This window comes from Falco biarmicus, chromosome 8, assembly GCF_023638135.1.
Source record: "Falco biarmicus isolate bFalBia1 chromosome 8, bFalBia1.pri, whole genome shotgun sequence".
NCBI lineage: Eukaryota > Metazoa > Chordata > Aves > Falconiformes > Falconidae > Falco > Falco biarmicus.
This window is the reverse complement of record NC_079295.1, coordinates 64,126,963-64,151,764: the sequence shown is the minus strand read 5'-3', so window position 1 is coordinate 64,151,764 and position 24,802 is coordinate 64,126,963. Positions and strand designations below refer to the sequence as shown.

The window sequence follows — 24,802 nt, the reverse complement described above, 5'->3', positions numbered from 1 at the left end:
TAAGAGGAAAATTCCCTTGTAATTGTTTTGCCAGGTTTTGTGTAGTGTGTCCAAAAAAACACTCTGCGAAACAATGACAGGCTATGCAGATGGGACAGTTGTGGCTTAATATATCCAAATTAATGTACTTCCCAAGTGCTTTTGACTTGCTGTGCTTTCTGCTACATCACTTATTGTGGCTTTCAGTATTGGCAGACCTCTGCATGGTACTATTCATTCAGCTTTGCTCAATTCTCAGATTACCCATGTACTAGTTCTGAACTAACTTAAACAAGCAGTTTGGGAATATGTGGTTTGCAGGGGGGGTGAGAAACAGAAGAGAGAAAGGAGAAGACTTATTATAATGCCATGAGACATTTTCCTGCTTACTCATGCTTGCAAACTGTTGTGGTAAATGTTCATGATTCCTCATGCAGTCTTTTAAAGCAATCAAAAGAATAACTTAAAAATAATCATCTTGCCATGTGATAATAAATAGCAGAGAACAGAGTAATTACTAATGTCTTAGTGATGATAGTGATCACTGATGGTGTGTTTGGTGTTTACATCCTTGGCACTGGTGAGCTCAGCTGAGGGTGAGGGCTGCTATCATGCTGTGGGCTTGAAAACCCAGAAGGAAAGAGTGATAACCACCTTTCACTTCTGTCTCATGATGTGCAGGCAGATAGATATATAGAGCCCCAAGGGAACAAGGAGCTAGAGTTGTTCAAGAATTATCTTATTTTAATACCTTCCTACTTGCTGCATTGCTTGAAATTTTGGGATATTCTGTGTTTTTTCCCTTTTGTTCTCTGCTCTGTCCTCCTTTCTCATCAGATTTAAGTGATGCTATTTTGCCCCAAATAGCTGCAGGTTGTTTACTGTATTTGGAGTCAGAGCAGGTTGCAAGCGGTCTTTTCCAGCCACCAGTTTACCCAGTTATGTTGGGTAGGAGAAAAGAATTGCTTGTTGAATTAAGGTGAACAGTTGTCATCATCCTTCTGCCACTGCGTGCATGGGTGTTCTGACAGCTCAGTGTTTGCTGAGAGCGGTGCTTGTATGTGGGGGCTGGCTGTGGTGGCTGTTCCTGATCAGTGAACAGGCGGTTCCAGTGAGCTGTGGGCTGATCCAAGTGCAGCGCAGGCTCCTCATAAATTCTGCATAGGAGGCAGTCCTGGCCATCAGATCTACCAGGGGAATTATAGCTCCCAGGAGTCTGTTCTGTACAAACCTTGCATCCCTTACTTCACTTGGCTACTACCTTGTCTGCCTGTCTGCTCAGTCTTTCCCTTCCATGTCCTGTGTGGGTTGTGCTCTTAGAAATACAACAGCTTGCTTTCAGCCTCCATCTCAAGGGGCTAGGTTTCTAAGCTGGCACAGCCTTTGAAATACAGAAGTCATAAGGGTTGTGCCCAGAGGCCCATGTGCTGGAAAGATGCATCTTGAATAAGCAGAGCTGGAAATTTCAACTTCTCCAACCATTGCTGCCACTTCCACACTACAAAATGCTATATTTCTCTATTTGGCTGTCTCACTGTTTGTATTTCTAGACAGTTTATGTAACTGAGCTTCACAGTATGCTAGAAGTCTGACCATTTAATTTAGACTTTTGTTATTATTGGAATACAATACAAATTTTCATACTCTCCTATTTTCCAGCTATAATCATGCATGACGTGGAAGGCACTGAGCTGCCCTTGCAGAAGATTTTGTTCCCAATGTCTCAAGGGACAATATATTGCTTCTGTCATGTAAGCCTTCTATGGACTGCAGTGTCTTCAATGTAAATCCCAAAGAGTATATCAGAGAGCATTTGGTTACACATTGAGATTGTGTTAAGTAACAGCTTCTGTGGTCAAAGAAGACTTTTTCAAGCTTTACTGATTAGAATTCAGTCTTTCAAGGACCTAAATAATTTTCATGAGGGTGAAATGACTGAAGAGGAAGAATAATGCCTTGGATTTTTTTCTCACAAATATTAATCCTTTTTAGCCCTCCTTTTCCTTTTTGCTACAGGTTTGAGCAATCTGGAAGATGAAGCCCTGGCTACAGTTGGTGTTCTTTACCTGCATTTTCCTGGTCTGGCACACAGAAGCAGAGTTCTTCACCTCCATAGGTATGGAAGGAACCAATGCACAATGTTGTGATGAAGTTAATGTGATTGCAAAAACTGAAGTTTACAGTTGCAGCACATGGCTTTCTTCATATGGCCCTATCAAACACTGTCTATGTTAGGAAAAGCTACTCTGCTGCATCCTTGATGCTATTCTGAATTGCAAATCTTGCATCAGTGCAATTTGTTTGCACGTGGGTAACTTAGCACATTGTGAGCAACATGATACAAGCTTCTCCAGGGGCTCTGTCAGTTAAGTTAGACAGTGCCTGTGTTAAGAAATGTGCACCTGTCGTCAACTTGAACACAGTACAGACCTTATGGTAAAAAGTACAGTTCTGAATTTGATTTATGAAAATAATTGAAGTGATAAATATGTGGAATATTTTCTTTCACAGAACCTGAGATCTCCTGTCTTCTCAAAAAGCTAGAGTGAGGGGTCAGAAGGAAAAAATATCCCCCTTGTGTGTGTCTTGGAAGACTTGAATAAATACCAAAGAATTTACATTGTTATAAATTCTGAAAAGAAATTTATTTTTATGACAACTTAGTTCTTGTGTGCTAATGGCTGTGATGCAACCATGTATGACTGGTAGAGTGAAATAAAATAAACACCAACAGAGGTTTCTGCTGTGACTTGGTCTAATATTTTCCTGTGGAATACTGTGGGGAGTTCCCACGCCACCCCCCACCCCCCCCCCCGCCCCAAGGATATTAGAGATTAACTAAACTGGCTGTTCTCTAACATACGCTTTGAGCTTGGTGGAGCTGTGTTTCTGAATGGTAAAACTCAAAGCTGCTAGTGGTTTCTTTTGCATCACTGTGTGGAACCACTCAGCCAGAGCAAGGCAATGGTGTTTCACTACCGAGCTCCAGCACATGCGCCTGTGCTCTGGAGTTGGCTAAACAGTATTTAACTACGTGTATTATTTGGTTTTCTTTTTCCTAAGTAGCTTTTTGTACAAAGTTACTGTGAGGGGTCACCTTTTCTTTACACTTAGCTGTTTCTGAACCTTTCCTAATGCTGAAAATAGCACAGCATGCTGACTTCCATCTGCTTAATCATGCCTTGTTAATAATTACTGTGGAATGCTGAAACTAATGCTGTGGCTGCATTTATAAATCTCATCCGGTCTTTCAGTGTTTGGTCTTTGAAAAGCAAAATTTGTCATAGCAATTAGGATTGACATGCTAGCAATTTCCACTAATGCTAATCAGGAGAGAGTTTGTGTGGCAGTCTAGAAACTTTAGTCTGAAATTCCTTTGTACTTCATGTTAGGCTGTGTTTCCACAGTTACCCATATTGAAAAGCTGTAACTTTAAGTGATGCCAATGGTTACACTAACAATTTATTAGTGTGACCTAATCTGTATCCATATGTAGAACAGATGCTTTGGCAACTATTTGGATCTTTTGTTGCTTTGACTCAATAGCTGTATTAATGCTAAACCTTTCTTTTGACTAGCTTGCATACAGTTATAATACTACAGGTTATTTGGAGGCAGTTGCAGCAAAGGTATGTAAGCCACTGAAACTGGGATTTTAAAAGCCTCTTGAAGCATTTAAATGCCAGACCTGTATGTATAAATAGTTGTTGTGGTTTACAGGCATTGAAGTGCACACCCTCAATTTGTCTGTTCTTTGTGGTGGTTTTAATAGCCCTAGAGCATTTAAGGTCTGTCTTCTGTGCTGTTGGAAACTGTTACTTTTTTAGGTCTGATTAACATTTGCTCATACTCTTGTTTTTTAGGTCAAATGACAGACCTGATTTATGCAGAGAAAGACTTGGTACAGTCTTTAAAGGAATATATCAGAGCAGAAGAGACCAAGCTCTCTCAGATTAAAAGGTGGGGAAGAGGTTTGCATAATGAAGGGTGACAAAATGGCTCATCTGTGTTTGATTACACCACAGCTTTCTGTCATTACTTCTTGCTGCTGGATCTTGTTAGTATTTCCTCAGAATCAGTGATACCATAGGTACTCACTTGGTTGTAATTTATTCCCATAAACCTGTAGAGAAGGGGCCCTGCTTCAGATATCATTTAGACTTCGTCTGCTTGTTTAGAAACTGTCTGCTGGGCTCTTCCCACTTTTCCCTTTCCTTGTACCATTACAGTGCTCCTGTGGAGAAGACTACTTATGTCAGAGGAGCCTTGCCCACTTGTGAGTTAAATGCCTCTGGGTGCCAGCGCTCTGCGCTGCCTGTTGTTTCACAGCACTGGCACTGCTTACGGTGAAGTGTGGCAGTTGCATTTAGTGGAGCATGCACTGAATCCCCAGCTTCCTTCCTGTATTGGCTTTCCCTTCAGGGACAGCTTTCCTGCCTTGTTCCCATCAGTTGCTGACCTGGCTACGGCACATCTGAGACATTATCCTGATTGCTTAGATCACTTGAAAGGCTCTTGCTGACAATCAGTGTTCTCTGTGTCCGTTGGGAAGACTGTTCATGTTTTCTTGAGCTGAAAGTAGTATCTAATAGGGTGTGACACTAGTCTAAATGAGGTCCAGGTTCTGTAGAGCTGAGTGTCTTTAAATGGAGCCATGTTTCAAAAAAAATTCTAAACTCCAGGCTATATGTAGTGGTTTGATCTTCCTTTGGGGCTATAGGGTGGGGATGGGGCTATGGAGCAGTGAAATGATAGGAATGCCTTGGCACTTGTATATACACAGATGTTAATTTCTTGAAAAGCTGCCTTTTCGAGCAAAACATTGATGTGTGTGAGTGCTTTTTTAATGTGTTAAGTGTTCAGATGATTTGTATTTTGCTGTATTTGTAAGCAAGAGTATTCTATCACTGCGTCAGTATTTGAGTCCTTGTATCCTGCTAGTGTATGAAGCATATACTTGGTAACAGAGGTGCTAAATTCTATCATTTGAATATAGTAATGCTTTTCAGCATTGTGTGTTACTTCCAAAATTCAAAATCATTGTGTTGTGAGTAAAGAGGCTAGAACTTGACTGTATTATTTGCAAAATAAATATTAGGAGCAGTGAAAGTCTAAAAAGGGAGTGCAGGTAAGACTGGTCTTAAGTATGTTAGATGATCTGATATCCCTACAAAGGATCTCTGGAATCTTTTGTTTTCTGTTGCAGCATCACAGTACAAAGAAGCCAGGTAGTCTGACAATATTTTATCTGTGCTTATGTGAAGTTGTTTGTAACCATAGTTCATTCATGGCTTACTGAATTTGAGAATACATGCTCAAAGGGGACTTATGTTCAGTTATTAGCTTCTCAGCAGTGTTTTCTTCCTGTTGAGTATCAGAGGAACACATAGCTTGGCCAGGTGTTTGTGTTGAGGGATAATATGAAGGGCAACAGAAGAAATTCTCACTGTAGCATCAGCAATGTAGTTGGCAGTTCAAATGTACTGTGACCAGAGGATGAAGTTTCCCACTAACTACTGCTTCAAAGCTGACCAACAGTGTAATCTGGGTGGCTGACAGCACTGCCACTGTACTTTCTGAGGGTTTCCAGTCTGAAAACCAAAGTTTAGGATTTAGTTTCTGTAAAGCTAAAAAGCTCTTGGAGTTTTATTTATGTTTTTACTAAGAGATAGATAAATGACAGTCATGGTGATTGTGTGCTCTATGTCATTGTTTTCTGAAGTGTATTGTGCTGAAAATTAATGGCTAGACTCATTGCAAGTGACATGCATGCATACAGTAGTAAGGCTTGAAGTAGTAAGCAGGGAAACAAATCCCTTTTAAAAGAAAGACTTGTAATTTACAAATCAGTTGTACTTCACTCTATCTTTGTGAAGTTGAAAGCTTGAGAGGTAGTGATGATGGTGAAAGCAGCAATAAATTGATTGTAGCTGTGTAATTGGAATGACTTAAGAAGGAATATGTGCGTTTGTAAATTGTTCTCAGACTGAGGTATACACTTCCCATTCCAGCTGGGCTGAAAAAATGGATATACTGACTAGCAAATCGACCTCTGATCCAGAAGGGTATCTGGCACATCCTGTAAATGCATATAAGCTGGTGAAGCGTTTAAATACAGACTGGCTGGAATTGGAAAACCTAGTTCTTCAGGATACAACAAATGGTAAGTGGGGAAGATATCAGGAGGTAGCCTTATGACACAGTTGCTGCTTATATTCTGAAAAGCTGTGAACTCGGCTGTGGTTTAAATATTGTTGCTAAGCTTGTTTGAAACTTAAAGTAATGACTGGCCTCTTGTTTACACATTACCTGAGTGAGTGAAACTTGCCACTGAAACACATTTCAGTCAGGACTCAAGCTGGTACTTGTTTTGTTAAGGGAAAAAGGGGAGAATAGGATATGCTAAAGTTGTTGGCTATGTTGACAACTATTGTTTTATGCCTAGTCTTGAGCTTTATGTTCCTTTATATGTAAAACTCACTTATCTGCTTTCCCAGTCTGTTGCTTATTTTCGTGATCATTGTTTTTTTGACCATGTTGATCAGTGTGTAAGACTTAAGAATCAAAATGAGACCCATGCTGCATCGTTGAAGGCATTCATATCAGCCCCAGCATTGGAGTTGCCAGATGTTGTAGTTGGTCTGTTGATAACAGGATAATACACAATTGCTATCGGTAAACCTAGCCTTCTGAATCAAATGTTTCCAGTACTAATCTTTGGTTTTGCATCATTGTCAAAGTGTCTGCCTGAATTTGCTTCCACAGTTTTGTTTTTTTAAATGGAGGTTTATTTTTACTGGATTCCTGAAAGTAAGGGAGAAGAGACTGTTTTCGGGCAGAACACATGTTTTCCCTTTGTACTCTGCATATGCTAAAGTTTAGGTACTTGGAAGTTTTATCCAGCTAAGATTTTTATTGCCTTTTGGAATAGTCATCCTAGATGGAAATAAAATACTCAATTCTATTGAGTATTTTTGTCATTAATTCTTTTTCTAAAGGCTTCCTTTTCTAGTTCTGCTTGCTGTGTGACTGGAAATGCCTGGGTGGTTTTCCTTCAGTTAATCGCCCTGCTTCTACCCAACCAACCTGCTGTGTAACCTTGATATGTTTATGTAGTTCACTTATTTTATTTCTAAATGTCATCTGGTTTTACTTGTCAAGTTTAAAAGCCTCTTAGTGAGTAAGGCTGTAGCCCTATTTAGGGGATCCTGGATCAGAGTCTGTGTCCCTTGGGCTGAGATCCTGAAAGCTCTCGTGGCTTTACAGGTTGGAGTACAGAATCTGAAATTGTCCAGTATGAGGATCTGCAGTTGTCTCTCGATAGTTCCAGAGAACTGATGAAAGCTCTTAAGCTTTCATGCTAGAAAGAGATTACGGGAAAATGAAGATCATAGATTCACATTGTACTTTGGTAATTGTGTAGCACAAGAAAGCTAAGAGTTTTGGTTATTTATCCTTTATCTTTTGCTTGTGAGCTGTATTTCTTAATGGGACAGAAAGCATTGTGTTTATAACTTGGGAGCCTAATAAGACACTTAAAACCTGGATTATTTGAATCTCAATTCCCAAAACACAGCAGGTGTTTCCTTTTCTGTGGTAATCTGGTACTGATATTTATCTAAACTCTGGAAGTAACATCTTCCCCTTTTACTGCAAAGGATTTATTACAAATCTGACAATTCAGCGTCAGTTTTTTCCAACTGAAGAAGATGAGACTGGAGCTGCAAAGGCTCTGATGCGCCTGCAGGACACATACAAACTGGATCCTGAAACCCTCTCTCGAGGAAACTTACCAGGTAAGTGCACAAAGGTCTCCTGCTTTAAAAGGAACTGGTAACATCCTCAAGCTCTCTGCAGAAGGTGTTTCTCTCCAGAAGTCTCTTTTTCCGTAGCGAGGAAGAACCGTGATGCTGAGTGTCTGTGTGGCTTCAATTCTTGAGGACATTATCTATGTCAGTGCTTTGAGAACCTACCCAAGCCAGAGCTATGGTCCGCAGTAGCGTGCAGCTCAAGTAGTGTGTTTTTTAAAAATTAGTATTACTTAAAAGAAAATGCTGGCTTTTATGATTGGTATACCAAAACAACAAAGGATGACATACTTTCTTGTGCTAGTTGCTGTGTAAGCAGATAACCATGGATACTTCCTGCCCCAAATAACTTATGAACCAAGGGAGGGAGCTGCTCCATAATTCATTGCTCTGGCTCTTACAAAGCTTGGCTCTGTTCTTGTTCGTTGTGGTCTTCCAGTGAGGCTGTGGTTGAATAACTTTGCTTCTGCTCTTTATCTGTGAAATGAGGATTAATAGTGTTTGCCACAGAGATGTTTTGGAAAGTGCATAGTATATTGGGATGCTTCAGTGTTTTGGCAGCTGAGTCCTGATAAATGTTTGTTGCTGCTTATGAGAGGCTTACTGAGACAGGTTATGGTTGGTAGCAACACCTTGTTTACAAGCTGAATAGGCTTTGCTGAAGTGTAGGTAGAGCGGCTGACTGTATAGTTTTAGTTATATTTAGGTTATTAACAATGAACTTAAAGTCTTACCCGTGTATCTGCTGAGCTGGAGCAACCAGAAATCAGTGCAGTTAGTCAAATGGATACACAGTTTGTATTAATAGCCATCAGCTTTCTTACGCACAAATACCCATCTCCAGTAACGAGCAGACAAGCTAGCCCTGCATTTGGTCAGGCTTCTCTGATCATCTACCGGTGTTAATTTGTAGGTTCAGTAAAATCTGTTAAGCTGCTAGTCTGCTCAGCTTTTGTCTAAACAGAACACTCAATAGCTTAATGCTGTAATTTCTATGTTAAATGTCTCAATTTCCAAAGGAATTAATGCACAGAATTAGGATAGAATTTAATCTTTAACTCTGAGGGTGATCAGTTCAGTACAGAACCTAAAATATTGTGAAAGTATTGACTTTTAGAAGCCTTTTTGGATGATGAAAATGTGTATTTACAGATGTTCCTCAATGCGCCCATGTATTTGAAGGCAAAGATGCTTCTGTGTGGATTGCTTAAAGCTATCCTTTTGGTTTTAGGAACAAAATATAGATCAACTTTGACAGTTGGTGACTGCTTTGGTATGGGGAAGACTGCTTACAATGATGGAGACTACTATCACACAGTGCTCTGGATGGAACAAGCCTTAAAACAACATGATGAGGGGGAGGATACAACAGTCAGCAAAGTGGAGATCCTAGATTATCTCAGCTATGCTGTTTTCCAGTTTGGGGATTTACACAGAGCCATGGAGTTTACCAGGCGCCTGATATCCCTTGGTAAGAACAAAAGACACCCTATCCTAGCACTCGGGAGTATTGCCAGCAACAGAGCCAAGAGCAGTCATGGCCCATACATATTGGTGAGCTGACTGGAAGGATATCATGCCAGGTGACTTAAAATAGGTCCTGGAAAAGACAACTATTCTACATATGCATGAAATAACTTTAGCAAGCTGACTTATAGTCCATGCAGTTATTACCCAAAGACCAAATGTGTGTCTGACTGCAGTACCTGTGAGCTTTGCTTCAGTGCACTGACACACTGTGTTTGGTAGCGGTTAAGTCTTGAGTTTCTCGAGTGGAGATAAAGACTACCACAGACTTGGGCAGTGTGCTGTAACTTCTGTAAAGTCCTACTGACTTCATATACTCCTCTTCGTTCCTCAGTGCAGGTATTTTTTGATGCCGAAAGACTACCTTACCTGAGATCTTAAAGTATTTATTTTTGAATATTTAGAACAGGTTGAGTTTTTTAAAACCTCCTTTTCTCTCAGGTCTGTTTCTAGCTTTTTCTTGGGTAAGCAAATAAACATTGCTTTCTATCCAACTTTGCCTACTTCCTGCATAGAGTTAACATCTGCTGTGTTATGTATTTGTGTTTTTTCCTTAACCAGCTGTGGTTCTTAGTTTAGATGTTAGTTGCATCCTGAGTGTGGTTGAAACCTTTCTTTTGAAAAATATGTATCGGTCTAATTTCTGCAGGCATTGGAATTCATAAATCAGAATCTAGAAGAAAAAGAATATGTATTGAATCTAGCTCCTTCTGCAATAGGGTTTAGCACTGACAGCAGAATCCAAATCCTTATCTGCACCAAACAATGGAACAGACTTGGCAGTCCCCTCTGGGAGCAGCAGCTTTCTCTGCTCTGGGCTCAACTTCCTCGTCTGGCTACTATTAGCCTAAGCTGTACTAAGTGGTTACTTCAGTGGCCTTCTGGGTTAGTTGTGTAAGATAAACACAGTTAAGTTTGGGAGGGCCAGAAGGGAAAGAAAGTTTTCTAGGTGCTGGTGTCCAGAAACATTGGTGATGGGAAATTGTTCCTTCTTAGTTATGCTGGGTGAAGACCTATTGATGATGATTATTGATTCAACTAACATGATTAATACATCACTAATAAGTTCAATGATGGTAGTGATCCAGGATACCTCCCATATAAGCCTGTTACAGACATCTAGAGATGGATGCTGTGGGTGGGCTGCTAAAGTGGTAATGCATACCTGTGAGCTTCCCAACTGTGAGGAAGTCTTTGGGACTGAAGTTTGTGGCTGGGACTCCCTTGCAGTCCTTGGCTAAAGCATGCTTGCACAGTGTGAATGAGGAGCATGGTGGAAGGGAGGGGTGCAACAAGTAGACTACCTTGATCTCTGCTGATGAGCTTCATGATCTGCTTATCTTAAGTAGAACTGGTCAGAAAAGCTGAAAGGAAAGGAGGTATGTGAAGACCAAAACCATTTGGATTTGTGTGTTATTTCCCCCCCACCCCCGGAATACAAGTTTTGTGACAGATCCTTACAGAAAAGATTCTTTTGCACACTATGCCTATCTTCCCTCTGCAAAGACAGAAATTTCCCGGTGCCGATGCCTTTGATTGCCTGATAGTGCTTTAAGAAGGGGAGAACTATAGTTGTCTCTGATACAAAGACCTGTTTGTGTTAACAGTTCCTGAGATTACATACCTCACTGGTTCTGTCTGTTTTTCTCCCAATGAAGACAGTACTCATGAGAGAGCAGGCAGTAATCTGCGGTACTTTGAGAAGTTGCTGGAGAAGGAGAGAGAGGAAGAGAAGAAAGAGAGGTCAATAAACAAAACCGTGACAACAACAGAACCAGTGGTGCAAAGTGGTGCCTATGAGAGGCCTCTTGACTACTTGCCAGAGCGTGATATCTATGAGGCCCTTTGCAGAGGTGAAGGGGTAAAAATGGTAAGAGAAAGGCAAAAGTTTCTTGACTACGCGGCCTTTGCATAAGGGTGATCAAGCTTGGTGGAACGTGTTAAGTTTTTTCTTTGTGAAACTGTTTTTTTAAGAAAAAATTAAATGTAGTTCTGTCCAGGCTGAGATCTGTACTTTGTCTTGGCCTCTCTATCTTTAGCTGTTAATCCTAGACAGAAAACCAGCTTTCAACTGTAACTCTTCAAGGTTGAAAATTGATTGGTTCTCCTCAGTCTGCCTGCTCGGCCATTTCAAATGCTGGCTGTAAATATACTTGGAGGCTTTTTCCACTAGAGTTGGTTACGCTTTGCCACACTTACGGAATCGTGTTGTTCCTTCCTTTTTGCATCTTAGACATGTCCTTGTGCTGCAGTGACTATTTTGACCAGCCAGTCTCTGTTACTTCTTGAAAATGTGGCTTTAATTCACAGTGCAGGGAAAGGAATCCATTTATTCCATCTGCATAGTCTTAATCATAAGAACCACACTTTATTTACAGGTGGCTGTTGGTGCAATTATTTGCTTGATCTGTAACCTATTATGATTTAGTTCTCCTGAACTTTAGTGTTTTGGATGTTGCTCAGTGGTATCTTGAGTGGCATATGTTGCTCTTTATTTGCAGTAAATTGCAGAATCACTCATGCTTACCTCTTAAATTTGCTAGTCAGCTGATGACTTTTACAGTGTTTGTGGAATGAAGCTCACTTTCCTTTTTTTGTCTTGCCTGTTTTTAAGTTCATGAAAAGTGGTTAAGCAAACAATGTTTTGTTTGGCATTTTTTCAGACACCTCGAAGGCAGAAAAGGCTCTTTTGTAGGTACCACGATGGAAATAGAAACCCTCATTTGCTCATAGCTCCCTTTAAGGAAGAAGATGAATGGGATAGCCCTCATATTGTACGGTACTATGATGTCATGTCTGATGAAGAAATTGAGAAAATTAAACAACTAGCTAAGCCAAGGGTAAGTTTCCCCTCTTCCATCTCACTAATGACTGCTAATTCCATGCTTTAATCTCTGTTAGCAAAGACTAGGCAAAGGATTTGAAAGATCTGGTTTCATACTACAGATGATACACTGCAGCTGTGAGCCTAAGGGGAACGATTTCGAAACTGCCTGGTGATGTAGGACCATAAAGCCCAGGCTCCTGAAGGTATTTATGCATTGTTGCACTTAATTATGTGAAGTTCTCAGTAACTGGCTTAGAAACCTTTTAGGAAACTAGGCACTCGACCTGAAAAGGTAGATGACTGACTGACAGTGATAAAGTAGGATGTCCAATATACCTGAAGCCTGCCTTTTGAAATGGAGCCAAACTTCACATGAAAATTAAAAAAAAGCCTAAATTCAAAGAGAAGTGGAAAGAAACAATGTGTTGGTTTTTAAGTTGTGCTAGAAGAATATCTAGAGGCTTGGTTTCCTGCTTCAGGTAACCTGGAATCCACTGCTGCTGTTTCAAACTGTTGGCTAGACCTGCAAAGAGGCAGGCACTTTAGATGCTGTGGTGCATCCATGAGTGGAACTCTGGTGTTCTCCTGAGGCTGTACATGGCTCATTGGAAATAATGTGATACAGTTAACACAGTGGAGAAATCATTTGTGCTCTTAAATAATTTCCTATTTGGGACTTGAAGGATGGAGTACTTGGAGCACTTAGCTCTGACCTTTCCACCTAGGTAGCTGTCTGGGCAGCAAAGAAACAGATGTGACAGCTTCAGCATGCTAAGTGTAGATTCAACTCAAATGCAGTAGCTTTGAGTAGCAACCCTAGTTTTGATGCAATACCAGTTACCCATGGTGTGAATTCTAATGACTGCACACAATAAAAAAGCAGCTACCTAATGCAAAGCTAGTAATTACCCTGTCTGATTTTTTTCTGGAGGTGGAATTTCCTGTCTGTTTCCTTTCTGGCAAAAAAGTGTGGCAGTGTGAGGTCAGTAGTAGACGCTACACCTTTTTTGTCAGGTCTAACAAGCATGTAAAATGAAAGGCTTCTATTTTTATAGAAGAATAGTTCATTTTATAACTCCTCTAGCTACTGCTATGAAGAGTGGTATATTGAAGTTCCAGTCAAGAATTACCCTTCTGTATGTATTTCTAAATGTAAACATATAGTTAGGTTGAGAAACTGATGCTTCCTAGGAACATGAATAATTTGGGATGTTTGTGAAGCTGGACTTCTATGACTACCAGCCAGCCATGGGAGTATTGGCAGAACACTTCTGTCTCAGTGAGGACTCTCACCTCCATAAATGGAGACTTTTTCCTATTACATCATACTGTAAAACTTCAAGAGCTTCAGATGAAATGGAAACATTCAAATAGGGTGTGTCACAATCTATTTTATCAAAATAAGGACATTCTAAATAAGACAGATTTTTTCTTTTAGTGTTTTCCCTTTTTATTGAAAGATTTATTGAAAATCTTAAGTCTTGCTCACTGAGTTTTGCTTATATTACTAATAGCATAGGAATTTTTCATATAATCTATGTAGTGTAGAACTGGGACCACTTCCTGTAAGAATAGGTAAATATTGTGGTCTTAAGCTTCAGATGAAAGTTTTCACACAAAGCAAGCATTGTCTTAATTCGTTGGGGTTTTTTCTAAATCTATAGCTTAGCTGCAGGAATAGCTTTAAATTCTGCAGTACTACTGAAAGAATGGGAAAAGCAAGTCCTGTAATGAGATGGTCCTTAATAAATATAGCTTAATTTCAGCCAGGAAATTTTAGTTAGCAATCATGGAAGCTTTGACAGAACTCTGAAGTAGTGTGTTAGTTTTGGGCTCAGAAAGATGAGCACTTCCTTTGTTCTAAAATGTATTTGCAAGAAATTTCTACTTTGGGGTCCAAGAACTTTAACATTATCTGCAGTTTACACTGCCAATACTTTTTGTAGAGAAACAACATCTGTATGTGATTGAGAGTAGCTGTATTCAAGTTGGTTTTCATGCTTGTTTTGCAAAATGCAATCACTTGTTCTCCAATTCCAAAAAGTAGTTCCAGCTTCTCAGGCAATACATCAGAGCTGGCTGGGAAGGGTCAAGAAAATCCTTAACTTCATTGGTGTAGGTAGCATTGGGACAGGTCTGCCCTGAAAGTATAAGAACCCAATTCCCAAAATTCTGGCTGTTCCCTGCAATACAGGCATGGCTGAGCAGGCAAAAAAGTGTGGAGGGAGACACATGAATATCTTCAAACTCATTGCTATAGGGTTTCAGCAATATGGAATTTCAGAAGGAAAAGCCAATGGACTACATGCTGAATTAAATGTAGACTCTCAAGAGGAAGACTGGGTAAAGCTTCTGACCAGTCCAGTGTGTTATGATGATTCTTCAAAGCCCAGCAAATTACTATTATAAGGCTGCGCTCTCCACCCTGAGAGGAAGCCTTACATTTGTCAGTTGGTTATAACAAGTGAGGTGTAGCTTGTATGTCTTAAAGAAGCCTGCCTATCAGAAAGAGGAGATATGTAATAATGTGAATGTAGCCAGCCTTATTTTAGTTCCGATTTGTTTAGGTCAAATGCTAGGTGCAGAAATCAAGCAAACATATACAAGCTTGAAAATGCAACAGAATGAAAAGTTTGGGAAGCTAAATTATATCACGAAAGCTATGCTTTGTTAAATGAGTGAAGAACAACATTCAGTCAGCCCAGCTCTTCTGTTATGATTTATGCAGGAGAAATCTGGAACAAAATAACAGTGAGTCAGAATTACAGCAACAGCTGTGCCAAAACTCTTGTATAGGGACAAGACAGCTGACATGGATTGTAAAGCTGGCTGGAGATGTAACTGAGGAAAAATGAAGGAAATAATTGACTGCATGTTCTGAAGAAAATGCAAATAAAAGGCTTTCTGTGACCTACAGTTAGGTGGAAGGAAGGAGGCATGATTTAAAGTGTGGTTTGCAGGAGTTAAATTTAAATGTGGTCTGAGTTTGCAAAAGGACTGTCGCAGTTCTTGGTCTCGGCTGCAAATGTAAAACCAAAGTGACTTGTGTTATGCTGGCAGTAGTCTATTGCTTTGATGCTACAGCAAACATAATCAGTCTTGCCAAGTTCCAGAATTGTCCTACAAATATGATGTGACCTAAGGGTGATGTGTTACTTACTGTTTAAAGTGTATGGGTGAGCTGTGCTTTTGCAAAGTTACCTTCATGGTGTAACAACTCAAACTGTCTCTGTGCATTAGATGTTCCAGGCATCTTCCAACTGGAAAATCTGAGCATGGTAATGTTGAGAGTTGCCTTCAGGAGTTTTCTGCCTTGGGCTTTGTATGTTGTGAGCTTCTGTTGTTACTTCTTGCCAATACTGACCCCAGCTGTTTAAAAAACGTACCTTCAAAACCTCTTTAGCAAGCAGTACTTATGGATTTAATGAATATCGTGGCTTGTGCAGTCAAATTCTTTTTCCAGGATCAAATACAGGTGATGGATTGCACTTGTTTCTGCATGTATTGAGCAGAAATAGGAAAAAACCTCTCTAGGTTGGAGCTATAACTTTCATCCAGTGATACACTGAAGTTGGACAGATCAGGTGTTGATTTTGGTTAAGATGAGAGGAAATTTTTTCTAACCTGTAGTTGATGTGTTTCTTTCCCCTTGGGATTTTTTTGACACAGCTGGCACGAGCCACAGTACGTGATCCCAAAACCGGTGTCCTTACAGTGGCTAGCTACAGGGTATCAAAAAGGTAAGCATAGAGAAGAGTTTAGCTTTAAGGTTTTTGTGCTTAACAGCTGTCACCTGCTACCTACAGCTGAACTGCTTTGCATGTAGCAAGAGCTTGCACAACAAATGCATGGTAAATGGCTCTTAGCTATCTGTCTTGGGGCAGAAGGATCCTTCTGCCTTGGGAAATGCGGTGCTGTGGTTGGTATTCCAAAATAATGTTTCAATCCTTCTCTTACGCTAGTTCATGGCTGGAGGAAGATGATGATCCTGTTGTGGCCAAGGTGAATCAACGAATGCAGCAGATTACAGGGTTGACAGTGAAAACAGCTGAACTATTGCAGGTTGGTACACCTGTCTTGTCAGACTTAATAGCAGTAAAATTAGCTGTTGGTTGGGTGATCTGGTGCTTATGCAGATATAAACAAAGTTGGCCTGTACCTAGTCCCTCTTAGGGGTTCGTTCTATGGTGTGCTGACTACGCACACAGAGTAGGTAAGGCCTGTATGAAGAGTATGGGGTGTTTCCAGCTGCTGCTAGCTGTAGGGACCTGGCAGGTAGATGGCTTTCCCTTTGTGTGCCAAGCAGAGAAGAGTGGAGGTATCAAAGACATGGAAGATTAACTTTGTGTAGGAATTTGTGACTTACCAGTTTTTTTTGAGAGAAATGCCTGCCACTTACTTTCAAGTCTGCAAAAGCTGAACTTTCTTCCTAGATGAACCTTCCAAAGACCCAAATATTTTTCATAGTCCTGCTATATTCTTGTATGACTCTTGATCTATACCTTTCTGGAGAGCAAGGAGAGTAGAAGTGGTACAGCACTGCCAGAATAGTTGTACCTTAGCCTGTGTATGGCTGCTTTTCCTCCATGCTCCTTGAATTCCTGTTTTAGAGCTTGAAGTACTGTTGATTACTGGCTGTCCGCAGAAACCAGGGAATTGTTCTGGGAGACCTGTGAAGTGCAGCCTCAGAGTAACTAAACAATGTTCTCTGATCTTCAGATAAAGTAAGGGGAGCAGTGCTTTTAAGCTGCTTTGAGCCTTCTGTGTTCCTGGGTAGGCCTATTTATCTGATGTCATGTGTGACGCAGCCTAGTTCTGTCTCCTAGTTTGGACACACATACTGGAGAACTACATACACTCAGTTCTTCAGAGGAGGGAGCAAGAGTGTGTAAAACTATTGCAGCTAATTCAAGTTAAACAGGCTGTTGTAGTGATAAGTAGAGTGCTGCTATTGAGAAACATTTGGTACTGAGAAATATTCTCAGTGAAACCCTTAAACTGTGAAGGGGAAAGAGTACTTAAGTTGTTTCTCATCCACGTACCTCACTTCTAGCAATCTAAAGAGAAACCAGTTGTGCTATAGATAACAATCTTGCCACAAAGTGTTGTTTCTTAAACCATGTTTTGTATTTCTGAGAGGAAATACTATCTTCTGCAGCGGTCACTTGCAGTTCAATTGATGCTTATGCTTCCTTCTTCCACACTGTAGGTTGCCAACTATGGAATGGGAGGGCAGTATGAGCCACACTTTGATTTTTCTAGGGTAAGATCACACTTTCAATTATATTTTTTTTAGTGGGTTGGGGAGGGGGGAACAGTTAGTTTTGACAGAAAACTGTTGAAACTGTTTTTTAAAACGCTTAATGTTATAGCCCTGTTGCATGGATGGATGATGACTTTTCAAAAGCCTTTGTGCTGCCTTCTCTGATGCTGAAAGTTCAATAGAACAATGAAAAAATCTGCCTGCTTGTCTTTGTCACCTTGGTTCCTTCTACAGTGTAGAGACCTGTAGATGTGACACTTAAGGACATGGCTTAGTGGTAGACTTGGCAGCGTTAGGTTTACAGCTGGACTCTATCTTAAAGGTCTCTTCCAAGCTAAACGATTCTGTGACACTAAAAGGTAGTCACGCAGCACTTGAATATTTTCTTTCCATTACTTTATTTGGAAACTGAGGTCTGCAGGCCCGGGATCATGAGTCTGTGCTGTTCTGTTAAGCTTCTGAGTTCAGCAAGGTTGTCCAAGTCTGCCTTTGGTGGCTGTTTTAAAGCACTTTGCAGGAGCTGGCTGAGGAGAAGATATCCTTCTACCTCCCTCCGAAAAAGTAGCCATTATGGAAATCTTCATGGGTCACACAGCCCTTCTGGCAAAACCCTTAGTGTGGCTGCAGCTATAGGGCCTAAAGAGGATTTGTCGGGTCAGCGGTCGGGAGGGCAGTGCTACAGTGAGCAGAACTTGCAGCTGGTGGGTGCCAGATCTGTGCTAGGCACTAGAGGGCTCTACCTGGCAGGTAACAGCTCGGCTTTGCTGCAAGTGAGAGAAACAGATTCTTAATTATTACCCTAAAACAGCTTAGGAACGTGCTAATCGTACTGAAGAGCTATAGTGACTGCTAACTTCCTGTATAAAATCCATCTGATGTCTTGGTTTCCAGTAGAACCGTGGCATTTCAATGGAATCTAGCTTAATTCAGGCTGTCCCAGTGGTTTTACCTGGTAGAAGGGATGGCTGCAGCCGGAGTGCAACCCAGTAATTGACTGCAGAATTGAGGCCACCCAACTTAGCACTGTTAAAATATATATAAAAAAATCCTGAATTTCAACACTGTGGAAGCTCATATTCGTTAGCTTTGGCCTGTTGAAAGAGTTTTCCTGTTAACTTTGACTGCTTTGTTTCCTGAATCAAGCAAATGCTCTTAAATTCTACTCAAAGCCTTTGAACTCAAGGACCTTAGTCATCAAATTGGCCAGTGTGGACTTGACTTTTGGATTAGGCAGCTGGGGCAGAGCTCTGCTTGGAATGTAACCTTGGCTGCAGTCATTAGTTAAGGCAAGGCAATTGCAGAATTTGCCCTAGTTTTGGACGGGTCCTCCAGGCTCTCTGTGCATCACAGATTTTTCAGTAACAAAATACAGAGGTATGGCTGTGTCTTACCATCTCCTGACCAGCCTTGCAGCTTTTTGTTCCCTTGCATTTCTCAGATAAGGATTCTTTTAATAGTTGCATATTACAACTTAAAGATTTTAGTTGTTGCTCAAAATTTTGAAAAGTCTTTTGTTACTGAAGTTCAGAAATGTATGGCTGGACCTGAATTTGGCAGCAGTTGCAGAAACCAGGGAATCCCCTATATTTAGTGCTCTTATGTTGGCGCTTTTGGATTGAGTTTGCGTATGCAGATGCGAAAGTCTTTGGATTTTTATGTTCATTTCAGGAAAGACCTTTTACTACTACTCAACATATACTTCAAGTAGATTGAATTCTTAACGTCTTAGAGAAGGTGGCTTTTTTCTTTGCTTTTTTCTAATACTGATTTCTTCTTTTCTCTGAATGTTAAAAGGCTATCAGTTGTCTGTAGAAGAGTGCACCTTAATGTCTCCTGGCTGAAATTACTTCCTGACTGTTAAGGTTGTAAAACTTTTAATTGCAACTTTTTGAAGGGAGGAGACACACATTGGTATTCTAGATGTTCTTTCTGCTTCTAAGCTGGCACCACAGATCTCATACTTCAACAAATGAAACTTAATGTCTCCTGCAGAGTAAAGACAGTTTGATCTTTTTGATGTGGTCCTTAGTCCTAAACAGGCAACCACCTGAAAGAAGTTCATGCTGCTATTCTGCATTTTTTTGCCTGCTGGCAGAAGATGAATTTTTGCTTGTTGTGACAGTATTTCTTTGAGTTCACCACTACATTTAGAGTCTGTTATCTAAAACCTACTGAAGATCAGCTTTTCATATTCACCTAATTTCTTGACTTTGGATCAGTGTCCAATGCACTAATGGCCTGTTGTTGACTTTACTTGGATAACATCTGTGCCACAGGCCCTGAGAACACTGCCCGAAGAATTGCTCCAGTGCTACTTTTTTAGCATCTGAGTACTATGTGCATGCAGTTATGCACCCTGGCTGCAATTTGTAATGGCTTTAATGTTGCCCTGTATCAATTGTCCCCTTCCTATTCCAACTCTTTAAATTGGGCTTAAGGATCTCTCTGCAGAGCTACACATATATGTCTAATGTGAGCCTGTTTGGAAATTGGGTTAAAGTTGTTGTTTGTTACAGCGACCATTTGACAGCACACTCAAATCGGAAGGAAATAGGCTAGCGACGTTTCTTAACTATGTAAGTACCTCTGTCTGTCTGCTGTCTGTGAGCTTGAAGTTTGCAGTTATTCTTATTTAATTTTATAGAAAGATGAGCCAGATGCTTTCAAGCGGTTAGGGACTGGAAATCGTGTGGCCACTTTTTTAAACTATGTAAGTATGATGATCCTTTATGCATTGAGTGTAACTGTTGCTGCATCTTGTTTACAGCTTGTGCAGTTGGTTATTTGTAGAGATTCCCTGGCATCTGGAAGTAGGGATTTCATTATTCTTGCAGCATCAGGTGCTGTCCTGTCTGAGTTGATAGAATTCTGGTGGTATTTAACCTCAGAGCAGAAAACTTGAATATAGGGCCCAGCTTCCCCTTTTGGCCACTATACTATGAAATCTTTTACTTCATTGGATTCCTGTTGGTCGGAGAGGAGATTTTGGCTTATTTCTCAAAGATGAGTGCTTGGGGTCCACATGTGGTATGTTGTTTGAGAACTTGACTATCAGCCACTTACTGTGAGACAGTCATGCTCTCCCACCACTGTTTGACAGCACTTGATGTTGTGGTCTGTCAGCCTCCATTGTAGCTGTTTGTCAAAGCTGGAGTTATTCTGGTCTAGCTGACGCTTCAGCAAATGGAGGAGACATAGCTAATAAACTTGGTGCAACCGAGTTAAATGCAGAATTGAAAAGACTCATTACTTGCATGCATTATACAGCCTACAGACCATGTACACTGGAAACAAAAATGTAAGTGCCAGTGACAGTGGCCTAATGCTTTCACAGTAGTCTTCTGACAGTATTTTATCTATCAGCCTATGCTTACTATATCAGTAATTTGGATCTCCTAATTTTCTAGGTCTAACTTCTGAGTGATGCAACTTGAGATTTAAAATTCTGTGGTGAAATATTTATGGCATTTATGGCATTTATGGCTGGGCTGATATCTTGAGTGTGAGATGCAGCTCAGAACAGAACCAGAAATGCTTTCAACTTCATATGGCAGGGGAGAGAAAAATCTCCAAAGCAAGAATTGGAATAAGATAGGTAGCTGTGAAAGTGTGCTGCAAAGAGGCTTTAATTTTTAATTGTCTCAATCTGTATTGTTTGCTTCTCAGACTCTTGGACAAGCCTTAATTTAGAATCAATAAGCACCTTATTCTCTGCCAGTTGTACATGGTCAAAGGCAATTTACCCTTGTATGTCCTGTGCAGAACATATCATACATGTACCAACACCCTTACTAAAAAGAGTGGTTGTGTTGCTAAGATGTAGGTATTAACTTGCAAAGTTGCATGCACATGCTTTCTAGTTGGAAGGGGCAAAAACCTGTGCACCTGTGGCATCTTATGCCCTTTTATTGTAGGTACCAAGCAAGAGGACACCAGAGTGGTAATATCTGCTTTAAACAGAAATCCAAGTTACAATAGAGAATGTGGGGACTTGGGGAATGCATTAATAGTAGTTCTGCTGTTTAAATTGGTGGGAGCTGGATCTGATTAATTTGTTTCTTTTAGAGTTAGAATCTGATCAAAAACTCACTGAAATTGGTGGAAAGACTTTATCTGTTTGATGGGGGTGTTTCCAGGAACTTCGGTGAGTTTTGGATCAAGTCTAGAACTTATAGTGAATACATCATTAATGATGAATTCAGTAGGGTTAAATTCATGCCAATGTAGAAGGGCAAAGCATTAAGATAGATGCTTTTTTTGAGTCCCATAGCTGTTTGTATTAAAGCTTGAGATGCATAAAGTGCTTGAAGTGGCATAACATCACTGGTGAATAGCATAGAAACAGTGCAGAAAGTGAGGTTTTCTAAAAGTTGTATAGTTTTTGAAGTGGTTGACCAAGATGCATAAACTAAATTATGAAAATCAGTTCCAAAGACATGGTTTCAATTTGAGGAAACATGTAGTTTAACAGACACTTGTTTTCCTAATTGGATCATAAACTGGAATGAAATTCTTGAAACTGATTTACTCTGAAGTCCTCTCCCTTGTTCTAGAGAACTTATTAACACTGCAGGTACACAACTTGTTATGGCTAATTGTGCCATAAATTACATATAATCCAGACAAGTGCTGAACAAAAGCCTTCATCTGAAATAAAAGCCTTTGGTAGCAGGTACTGTTACTTTTGCAGTTTGTGCTGGTTGAAGTGCATCCTTTCCTCATCAGTGCCTCTCATAGAAGTGCAAGTAGATATCTCTGTTAGGGCTTGGGGCACTCTAGCCTGTGGGATTGAATTTGCAACAAGCATTGTAAATGGACAGAGTTTGTGGACTTTGTTTTCTCAGATGAGTGATGTAGAAGCTGGAGGAGCTACAGTTTTCCCAGATTTTGGGGCAGCAATATGGCCCAAGAAGGTAAAGTCTGTTTGTGTTTTGCTTGATTTCTCCTCCCTCCTGTTGCTGGCTCTTCCACAGTACAGTCCTGCATACATTTAGAAGTCCATTAATGTGACAAAGTGCTGTCCTGTCCAGCTTGATTGACAGGCTGCTGTGTATCAAGGCAGCTGCAGCTGATGTGTTAGACTGTAGGGTTGCTTCCTTTGTTTTGCAATGTGTAATGTAATCAGCTTCTGTCTAGAGCTGGTACTAACAAAGAACTTGTGTTCAGGTAGAACTCTTCACTATTCTGAATGTGGTTGAATTAATGGAGTGGAACTAAGGGGGGTTTTTTGTGCTGTCAGTGGTGACCTATGTTGAAGTGCTTCATAAGCGTCTGCAGCTGAATTCATAGGTGTTCTCCCCTACCTTTACTGTAACCTGAATAATAGTATTGACTAGGCTCTGACTAATCCAGATCTGGTTTCATTTTTCAGGGAACAGCAGTGTTTTGGTACAATCTTTTCAGAAGTGGCGAGGGTGATTATAGAACAAGGCATGCAGCTTGTCCAGTACTAGTAGGGTGTAAGTGGGGTAAGTAATACTCCTTCAGGAACAAAACCTGAAGGAAGGTTCATGTGTATGCAAAGCTGGTGATATACTGAATCCTTATAACAGCATTTAATAACCTGGGTGTTTCCATTTTAACTACTGGAATAATTTGGCCATAATGAAAACTCTGACCATCAGTATCATGTAGCATTTAGTGGCCACATTGTTCAGCTGTAGCTTTTTTTAGTGAATTTTTGTCAATGGCAGCACAAAATGTAAGAATATCACTGCGTTTGTGTAGTGTAGCCACATCAGGATGACTTGAATTATCACCTGACTAGAATTGGGTCTCTTCCTACAAAGATTTGTGTATAGTTTTAACTGCAAAACGAGGACAGTTCCTTGTAAGGTAGATAGGAACATCTAGATGCTGGGAATTTCTGCTAATTACTGAAAGCTTTTCAAGCTTCATGTCATCCATTCCCATACCCACCTCCCCAGCCTCCAAGGCATTCCCTTGGAGTGCCAGAGCATATGGACTGATAAATGTTACCAGATCTAGAATGCACTGCTTTGTTACTGTTGGCACCAGAACTGTGCAATTGGAAAGATGCTTTCTTCCCCAGCCCTTTGCATCTTCCTGTGTCTTTCCCGTTGGATGGTTAGAGAAGTATAAACAGGGATCATCAGACTGAAATGACATTTTACTTGGAGCAGCCATCTGGGTTGCGGTGATACATGCACTGGGTACGTGGTAATTCACTTCACATCCTTTTTTCTGCAGTTTCAAACAAATGGTTTCACGAAAGAGGAAATGAATTCTTAAGACCTTGTGGGAGAACAGAGGTTGACTGAAACCCAGCCTGCTGCAGGCCTTTGTTTCTCTGCCTCCTTTTCTATTGTTGTTTGTTCCAGTTCATTTCTAAGAAATGATCCATCCTTTTCTCCAAGAGTCCTGGCACTTTACCAAAAAAGGACAACAAAATATGTAACACCTGTGAAAGAGTAAATGGCATTGTACACATACTTCTGTTTTGGTTGCTGTTATTTCCATGTTCCCCTTGCCACCCTCCTTTGACCTGCCTTCTGCCCTCCCAGCTTTCACTGTAGTAGTGGTGCAAACAGTGCTGTGGGTGATTTGGTATGGGTGCCTGGTCTTGTGCCTTTTGTACCTCAGAAGATTTAGATGTTACATATTTCTTTAAACCAAAGTTTTTTTAAAAGTTGCGTACATGTTGATTTTATTGTATTTCTATGGATCACAAGTTTTGAAACAAAAATAAATGTTCTTTCCATAAAGTGATTCTCTATTGTGTCCTTAATAGGTGTATCAGTGCTTGGGTTTAGGGAGTAGTGGGCCTGTACTTTTTCCTTCAATGAAAGCCTGTTGCTTTGTTGCCCTTTTTCTGTAGAAAATGCATCATGGCTTTGGATGGTGTTTTATTTAGGGCTCTAGCACACCAGAGAACTGTTGCATCTTGTGCTGAAGCTGGAAAGGTTTCATTTGTGTGCTGAAACTGCGGTGTATCCTGGGAGCAGGCAGGCTACACGCTTCGGGCCAATGGCAGCTGGGATCTCAGTAGTATTACACTTAGGCGGAGCCTTTCCCTGTGATGGTAACTGCTCTTGTGGGGCACTATATTTTTGATACAAGCAAACTTTCAACAATCTTGACAATTCTTGATTCTAAAAGTAGGCATCTCTGCTGATACAACACTGCATTTTTTACCACAGGAACACCTGATTTGGCAGAGCTCAACACCTAATGAAGTCAGTAGGATGTCTTGCAAGCAAATCTTAGTTGACTTTTGTAGACTGGAGTGGGGGTTTGTCTTTCCCTTCAAAGAGGCTGGAAATAATCATGCTCTTAAAACTCAAGGATTCAGGTTTTCTGCCTTTTTGCTTTGTTAGCATGTGTGTAATGGCCCCAGGCCAACACATGGAGGACAGTGTTGTCCACAAGAGAAAGGAG

General features: G+C 40.6%; 1 protein-coding gene across 5 annotated transcripts in view; it reads left to right on the top strand.

Moving 5' to 3' along the window:
- P4HA2 (prolyl 4-hydroxylase subunit alpha 2) overlaps positions 1 to 24,129 on the top strand; it is a 30,447-nt gene extending 6,318 nt beyond the window's left edge. For 2 of the 5 annotated variants that reach the window (XM_056349877.1, XM_056349876.1), the window contains 14 exons: positions 1,996 to 2,095; positions 3,843 to 3,939; positions 5,991 to 6,142; positions 7,638 to 7,775; positions 9,019 to 9,258; positions 10,973 to 11,184; positions 11,978 to 12,154; positions 15,811 to 15,881; positions 16,104 to 16,203; positions 17,351 to 17,404; positions 20,049 to 20,114; positions 22,249 to 22,317; positions 22,776 to 22,872; positions 23,615 to 24,129. In XM_056349877.1, the coding sequence (XP_056205852.1) occupies positions 2,014 to 2,095; positions 3,843 to 3,939; positions 5,991 to 6,142; positions 7,638 to 7,775; positions 9,019 to 9,258; positions 10,973 to 11,184; positions 11,978 to 12,154; positions 15,811 to 15,881; positions 16,104 to 16,203; positions 17,351 to 17,404; positions 20,049 to 20,114; positions 22,249 to 22,317; positions 22,776 to 22,872; positions 23,615 to 23,685 (1,626 nt within the window). In that variant the 5' untranslated portion in view covers positions 1,996 to 2,013 and the 3' untranslated portion in view covers positions 23,686 to 24,129. Of the gene's footprint in view, positions 1 to 1,995; positions 2,096 to 3,842; positions 3,940 to 5,990; positions 6,143 to 7,637; positions 7,776 to 9,018; positions 9,259 to 10,972; positions 11,185 to 11,977; positions 12,155 to 15,810; positions 15,882 to 16,103; positions 16,204 to 17,350; positions 17,405 to 19,920; positions 19,981 to 20,048; positions 20,115 to 21,318; positions 21,345 to 22,248; positions 22,318 to 22,775; positions 22,873 to 23,614 lie in introns of those variants that run through there. The other 3 variants (XM_056349880.1, XM_056349878.1, XM_056349879.1) reach the window with 3 other exon arrangements.
- Positions 24,130 to 24,802: the final 673 nt, after the last annotated feature.